Below are 8538 nucleotides of genomic sequence, written 5' to 3'. Positions count from 1 at the left end.
GGGGGAATAATGACGTCATCAAATTTTTGTATGGGATTTCAAATTTTCTTTTTTCAAAAACTATCGTATGGGGTATCAAATGAAAGGGCATAATGAGACAATTCTAGAAATATACTACACTCTTACCTTTTATCCACCTGTTTTCCAAAAATCTAAACTACATTTTCGAAACATGCCAAATTTGGACTCCCCCAGGTGAGATGTGACTCGGTGATTTTTTCCAAAACACTCTCCAAACGTCTTGTCATATCCTCATATCAAACGTAAAATAAAGCAATTTGTAAAATAATAACTACTTAAAACTATTTTTTTAAGATTTTTAACTTTTTTGTTTTTTTTTTTTTTTTTTTTTGACCTTTGTCTAAAATTGCCGCATATATATCTACATCGAAGCCGTTTGGCACACAGATACTTTAGACTTCAACTTTTAATTTTTCCGCTAGTTCCGAAAAAAGACAAAGGTACCCCCAGACTCAGGTAGGTAGGGACAAAGGTCCCCATAGGGGGGAGTTATGACTTCATCAATTTTTGTATGGGATTGGATTTTACTTCTTCCAAAACCTATCGCGTGAGGAATCAAATGAAAGAGCATGAAGAGATTGAAGAGAAATTTCTAAAAATATACTACAATGCTACCTTTTAGCCACGTGTTCCCAAAATATATAAAAAGTATTTTCGGAACATACCAAGTTCTTCAAGTTTAATTCTAAGGACTATCCTCATACAAGGAACCTATTTACAAAAAAACTTTTTGAATGATTTTTAATTTATTGTCTTTGTTACTCGTCTTCTTTTTCTGTGTATTTGTTGTTGCAAATGAAAATGGGTTGTTAACAATACAAAATAACACTAACTGAGGCAATTACTCGAGGCAAAGAAAATAGAGTGGAAGCTCACTTTGTATTACTGCACTGATGCACTCCATGGCAAATCTTGCAGGCTGACGTGCAAGGTAGTCTGTTCCGTCTGCATAGGCAGTGGTTTGTCCTGCATGGAGAACTGACACCCACACCGGTCAAGCCTTTTACTGCTTCCCATATCCAGCCAAGGCTGGTTGATTGAAGAGTTTTTTTTTTAATTTCTGGGAAGTACGTGGCTAAAAGTTGATAGTGTAGTATATTTTTAGAAACGTCTTTTCATGCCCTTTCATTTGATTCCTCACACGATAGGTTTTAGAAGAAGAAAAATCCAATCCCATACAAAAATTGATGAAGTCATAACTCCCCCCAATGGGGGGGGGGATTATTAAGAACTAGCGGAAAAATTAAAAGTTTAAGTCTAAAGTACCTGTGTACCAAGCGGCTTCGATGTAGATAACAACACACACACACACACATAGTACCTATACAGCCAAAATTACACATGCATCACCTGTAAACCTATCATCATCATCACAGGCCTTTGCGTCTATTGCAGACGACTTAAGCATTGCTGTTTAGACAACGGGTTTGGTGACTGTGGAGGCCGATGCGTGAGCGGCACGACCTCCCACATTTATGGCAGAGAAAGCTCATGCCACCTGAGGTTCCAGTCCCGATTTGCTTTCTGCGACACCTCCTGCTATCTAACGTAGTAAACCAGGCTTGGTCGCATAGCTTTCTCCCCTCCACAACACGCTTGCGCCATCCACCACGGTCTTCAGCTAAAGTTCAGGCATGGTGGTTGATTTCAAATGCTGACATGTCTCGCTTAACACAGTCTTTAAAGCGCATCATCGGTCTTCCAACGTTCCTTTTAGCATAGGCAACTGGACCAAGCAAAACACGTCGAGGTATTCTGGAGGATTCCATCCGATGCACATGCCCCAGCCACCGCAAGCGTCTCTGTTTGAGAAGAGCGGCAAGACTGAGCAGCTGCGCTTTTTGCGCTTCAAGAACCCTTTGATTTGTCACTTTGTCCTGCCAAGTTATGCCTAAAATGTTGCGTAGACAGCGCATGTGAAAAGTGTTGAGCCGTCGCTCCTGTTTTGCATACGTCGTCCAGGTTTCTGCTCCATGCAAGAGTATACTTAGAACGCAAGTCTGGTATACTATCATCTTGGTTCTAACAGTGAGGTGTTTGTTACACCACACCCTTGAACGTAGCCTCCCGAACATGGTCGCTGCTTTGCCAATACGAATATCGATCTCTGCATCAAGCGAGAGATTGTTTGACACAGTCGACCCAAGGTAGCAAAACTTATTGACGACTTCCAGAGCGGTGCCATCCACCAGTATTCTGGGTGTTTCCGCACTGCCCTGCACTAACACAACTGTCTTTTTGGCATTGATGGACATGGAGAACAAAGTGCATGCCCGGGAAAACCTGTCCATGATGTTTTGCAAATCAGCTGCAGAGTTTGCCACAAAAGCTGCATCGTCAGCAAACAAGAGACTGTCGACGAAGAAGTCCACGCAGTGTTTTACTGATTTGAGGAGAGATATGTTGTATGACTTCCCGTCGTCTCTTGTATGCAAATGCACCCCCTGTTGGTTATTACTAAAACCTATAGAGCTTAAGTTATACTTTGTTTTAATTTACCTAAATTGACCGAAGTGGTCAATAGGAGGGTTGTAGCGTTACCAACCCCTCCTCCTTAAGGGTGCTAACGAATTTAGCAACCGGGGGAGCACCTTGGAAGAATGCTAGCGACCCCATGAGTCCCACATAAGATTAAAGTTAAGGATGTCAAATTAAAGTACAAAATAATTTTCAAATGTTTAATGTTCACATTCAGTACAATCAAAGCAGTCCAGTTATGTGCCTGTAAAGGATGACTCACGCTACACCGGGCCGTGTCCGGGCCGGAGCTTCCAGCGCTTACTTTTCTATGACGACTATGACAGATGACAGGTGATCACGTGACGCTTTCCATAGAAAAGATCGCCCCGGAAGCTCCGGAACGGACGCGGCCCGGTGTAGCGTGAGTCATCCTTTAGTCTAACATAAATTGATTATATTATTTATTATGTACATCTTATTGTATTGTGATGTTTGCTATATTAAACATAATAGAAGTGTTTGTTTATGATTTCTACTGTGGCAAAATTTACAGCGTTCTTTTTAGTTGAAGAAACAAGAAGAAGGAAGTTAGGTATCAGGTTTTTCATAAATTATTAAATTGAGCACTAGCTAAACCAAACAGGTCAAAAAGAAAATTAAACTTGGCGATTAAGAGTAGGTCAAATAAGACAAGATGATATAAAACACCTATAAAACTTGGCTTGGATCAATTCGTCTGCTTGGTAACTTGTCTTGTAGCTGAATTTTTTTTAAGATGCAAGTTGAGCAGAGGTGGTTTATGTACTTATAAGGATTCAAATAGACCAGGTTGACAGATTACAGACTGTAATAATTATGTAATACTTCAAAATCGACTGACAGTGGAAATCAGACATTCAGATTTATATAAATAGCTCTTCCAATGCCAAATATGGTGATAATATATGTGTAACTAGAAACATTGATACAAGTACATCTATTTTTATGGTTACGATAATGCTTATTAAATTATTAGATAACACTATACCTGCTGTTGACATTCCATTTCACGCTAATATTATTCCCAACATTCTGCAGTCCTGACGCTTTCAGAAATACCTATGTATATGTATTAAAATTAACATTTTATAATTGTATGCATAGTGTAAAAATATGCATAACATAATATAGTAGTCAAACGGATATATATAGCATTTGACAAGATCTTTATATCATATAAGATCCAATTGGGTCAAATATTTGCATAACATATAGTAGTGAAACGGATGTATATATCTTTATTTTTCAACGGAATCGACCGGCTATTTATATGCAATAAAATAATATTAATAGTAAAAGAAGAATTTAACAAAATATCAAAGAATACGAAAACAATTGAATTTCCCTTGTAATACTTAATGATAAGCAAAACAAGAAGACTTCAGGACCCTAAGGGTGTTGATGATCATCAGTGAGTGAGTGAGTCAGTTACAAAATCGGGGTTTTTTAGATATGAATAAAATCGAAAGTATTAGACCTATGCAATTGAAATGTTTCATGCTTAATAAGTCTATTCTTGAAATTATATCCTTAGAATTTTGTTTATCTGGTATAATCCAAACCCAAGTTGTGAGGGTTCAAAAAAACGACGAAGCGCTTCGAGAAAAGGTAGGTAGTGCCCTTGCGCTTCGCTTTGCTTATCTTAGTGCCCCCAGATTTGTTGCGACTAAAATTTTCCAATATTAAAATGTAATATTCTAATGAATTTTATTGGGCTAAATTATGAGCAAATTATAATGTGATTTTTTCCGATTCAAATGCTGTCAAAGATAAAATTATTGAGGAAATATTTATTTTTTAGGGGAATTTCACGTAATTTTGGCTGATAGATTATGTGTGTAATTGTATTTTTAATAAATAGTAAGCTGTAGCTGCAAGTAAATTTAAATATATGTACTTCACAAAAAGTCTTACTTATCTTCGTCCTTATTCTGCTAGAAAGTTTAATTATCTGTGATTCAGACCAAAATTTTCATTTTGTTTTCTACCAATAGCCAATTCTTAAGCCAGTTTGACTCTGAATAATTATAAAAAACGCCCCACCCAAATTTCACAAAAATATATTTCCCTTAATTTGCTTAAATACTACAGTTCCTAAATTAATTAATTTCCTATCTAGTAAAATGGATCTAAGAAATTTCAATAGTTAAATGATTGCGAACAATTTTCGTTTAAAACAATCAGTTGAGACTTATTAAGTTAAAAGAATAGATGTTACCAATTACATTCCTTTTTTATCTTAATTTATTAGACAATAGTCATTTGCATCTAGTTTACAGACAATGATAATAATAATGAAATTTCTGAGATCAATTTATGACTTAACGTTAACATTTACCTTATCCATATTGTCGTTATACCAACTTTGGAAACACGAGTAAGAGACATTAACGGTCAGGGTAACAACGATGAGAGTCTTCACATATAATGTTTACACGGTAGAAAATGTTTAAATACCTTAAATAAAATTAGAATCACGATAATGCCTTTTCTACAGTAATAATAATGAAGTAATACTGTATGGAACTCAAATAAAACATACAATTATGTCAAAAATAAGAACAAGGACATTCCGATTTGTTGGCAAAAAAAGCAAATTAAGCATTTAATAAACGTGATAACTTAATTTAGACATTATGTTTATCGGGATAAGTTACTATGTTGCCGGCGCAGCTGGTACATAATTAATTTAATATTCATTTTATTTACTTCCCAATAGCATATCTATTGGGAGCCACTTATTTTTATAAAACAGTCGCAATTCTCTTGTTTTTCTTGCATTCGAAAGCAATTCTTCAATCTCAAATCTAAACCGTTTTTATCATTACACGTATCACATTACTTTTAGTAACCTTTTTTGCTTTTTTATTCTTAGAACACGTTTTAGCTTTGAGCCCTGTTTCCGATTTGTTATGGATAGTCTTTAATTGTGATGATATTGAAATATTATTTTTATTGGTCCAACGCGTTTTGGAAACACCAATATTATTTTCCTTATTGTCAATCTCCTTATCATTAACTACGCTGTTTTGATTGGGTTGTTTGTTTTCATTATTTTTCACGAGTTTATCCTCATTTTGTCCATCTTCATTTGCTTTTGTCCCTTTAACGGAAAGCTGCTTGTGGTCGAAACATGTTGTTGATTTCTGTGAAAAAAACAAAGGCACACTTTAATTGTTTGAAAATCTAGTCTGGCCTAGTGGGTAGTGACCCTGTCCATGAAGCCGATGGTGCCGGGTTTGAACCCCGGTAAGGACAATTATTTGTGTGATAAACACAGACATTTTGCTCCTGAGTCATAGATGTTTTCTATGTATATAAGTATATATTTTTTATGTATATACGTACGTGTACCGTCGCTTAGTAGCCATAGTACAAGCTTTGTTACAAAGTACAAGTTTGGGGCTAGATCGATCTGTGTAAGATTGTCCCCAAATATTTATTTATTTATTTAAATATAATGTTTATCAATTTATTTAGGTATGCTTGCAGTTTTAAAATTTAAGGTCGACCGTTTATTTCTTAACTCGAAAAATTTGTTGTGCTACAATTTTATACGACTTTCAATGTGCCCAAGTCTACAAGTTTATATCAGACTTTGAATATTCTCTTATAATGAAGCCCAGTTCTTGATGCGTTTATTTGTGTTCGGTTTTACAGTTGCTTTAATTTGAATAAAGAATTAATTCTGTTTAAAAAACTCACAGTAGGCTTAACGGCTTGGGAATACATTTTCATTCGTGCTTGTAGCTCCATCTTGAGTCGCCAGTCTCGCAGATACATATGAGTAGCTGCTGCGTTATGCCAACCACGACGCCAGGTATGCCATCTAAAGATAAACATTTTTTTTTTATTTACCTTGAAATAATAAAAAGCAAAAGTAGTCTATTCACACTAACATTGTGTCATCAAATATCTAATTGATGTCAGCCGCACGTGCATTTATCTCGTAGATACTTGTCCGAAACGAGACGCATGGGCGACTGATCTAGATTCAGACTCAGATTTGATTTGCAAAAAAAGGATTAGTTACAGGTCTTAAACATTAACATATACATCTCACAAACTTGATGTCATAATGTAAGTTTGAACTGGCCTTTTAGTTATTTCTTGTTCTTCTTCTTCTTTTAAAATATGGCTTCCATCAAATCTATGATGATTTTGCCAATGTCAAGTTACGTTGTAAGTTTTAAGTGTGCTCGTAGAGCATGACGTTGTTCGGTAGTTGCTTTTAGTGCTTTTAGTAAAGAGATAGCTGGACTTTACTAAAAGCCACGATGGATTGCCGGGTGTTGATTAAAATATGGTTAAACGCGTTTCAAGATTAGTTTTTCATTAGCTGCACACTTCTACGATAGTTCACTGCATAATAAGCTATTAATATTACACTTTAAACTACATGAATGAGCAAAACACAAAAAAAATATTCTCGAGACGTCTTCGCCATCTTGAATCTCAACGACAACCAGTTATTTCTTGTCGTAAAACGGTTATGGATCTGTCAGCTGTTGACAGTGACGTTTCTGGTTGACAAAATAACACTAATCATATCCATAACTACACACACAAATAAAATATGATTTTGGCTGTATGCTTAGGGATTACCGTTTCATAACAATATTATAAAGTTCGAATAGCACTATTATTAAAGTGATGTTTCAACTATCAAAATGTGAAAATTATGTTTTTCTTTAATTTTAGCTGAAACTGTACCCCAGCCTTATATACGTTAATTCCATTTAATTAAACTTAAAACCAGTTACTAGAAGACTTTTTTGAATGAGTTATTACGAGTACCTACTGTGTTGTGTGTGTGTGTATGTGTGTGTTGTGTTGTAGTTTTGGTGTTCCGAAAATGGCATGTGCCATGTTTCACGCGTGACGGTACCTTATCAACAACTGCAGGATCCTCCACTTCTGTCCCAACGAGCGAAACATAAGCGCTGCATGCCGCACCAATACGAGGTCAGTTTTCATTGCGCGTGCGACGGCGCGTTGCTTGAAGCTAAGACGCACCGCCTCGATCAATAATTTAGAAGCCACTAAAGGAATTCCTGAAAGCATCATATTAATGTAGGCTTCCGATAACAATAACATCTATATAAGAGAGGCTAGAGGCTGTGGCTGCATATGTCTTTCGCTAATACAAAATAGTATATTCACAGGTTGATTGAGGTTAGCCCCACACCTAGTAAAAGTTGTCCAGAGTAAGCTACATTTCAGTTATCCCCACAGCGTAACGTCAAATATATAAAAAACACCAACTCATTTTTTTGCATTATACTGGCTGTCTTACAATAAGTCGTTATTGCCGGTTATTTTTGTAATTATTATTTTTTACATGAAATAAATCATAATCAAAATAATCATCAATCATCAAAATAATCTATATCTAAGCTTAACCCACCTTTGTTCCTTAACCATCGTCCATACATCACGTAATGTTCCAATTTCTTTGGCTCCAACTGGATGACCCGATACATTATAGCAGGGCACTCTGCGTCTGGCTTCAGTGTCAAGAGTTCCAAGTGGGCCAAGGTAAAGTTAGGCTGAAGCAAGATGCACTTCTCGAGCATTGTGATAGCCAAATCCGTGTGGCCGCTTTTCCTGTGAAAAACAATAAATATATTTGTTATATTCTATTTTGTTTGACCACTAAAATATAATATATGCTTCTTATATACATCACCCCAAATACGGCGGCATATGACGGCAGATAACTCATAAAGTGGTTAAGAGTGAAGAATAGCTTTGCGATCCTAACGAAATAACGGTACTTTTTCTATGAAATTCCATTTCAGAAGGAAACGGTTTCCACTAACTAAATCTTAATAAGTCACTTTGATTTTAATGTCGATCGCTTCATCATAATAATATATTGTAGGTTTATAGGTTTCGCTTTTATAAAAAAAAAAATATATTGCAAATTTTGAAAAAAGGAAAACCTATAAACCTAGTTTTTTTCATTGTATATACTAAAGAATCATGGAGAATGGAAAATATTTAGAAGTGTAAAAT

At 35.7% G+C, this 8538-nt stretch overlaps 1 protein-coding gene across 1 annotated transcript in view; it reads right to left on the bottom strand.

Moving 5' to 3' along the window:
* Positions 1-2685: 2685 nt before the first annotated feature.
* LOC133517437 (protein O-mannosyl-transferase TMTC1-like) overlaps positions 2686-8538 on the bottom strand; it is a 197175-nt gene continuing 191322 nt past the window's right edge. The window contains exons 12-15 of the mRNA XM_061850755.1: positions 7928-8127; positions 7409-7574; positions 6226-6349; positions 2686-5666 (exon numbers count right to left, since the gene is read on the bottom strand). Of these exons, the coding sequence (XP_061706739.1) occupies positions 5328-5666; positions 6226-6349; positions 7409-7574; positions 7928-8127 (829 nt within the window). The 3' untranslated portion in view covers positions 2686-5327. The remainder of the gene's footprint in view (positions 5667-6225; positions 6350-7408; positions 7575-7927; positions 8128-8538) is intronic.

This window comes from Cydia pomonella, chromosome 4 (genome assembly GCF_033807575.1).
Source record: "Cydia pomonella isolate Wapato2018A chromosome 4, ilCydPomo1, whole genome shotgun sequence".
Lineage (NCBI taxonomy): Eukaryota > Metazoa > Arthropoda > Insecta > Lepidoptera > Tortricidae > Cydia > Cydia pomonella.
This window is presented reverse-complemented; position numbering and strand designations above follow the sequence as displayed.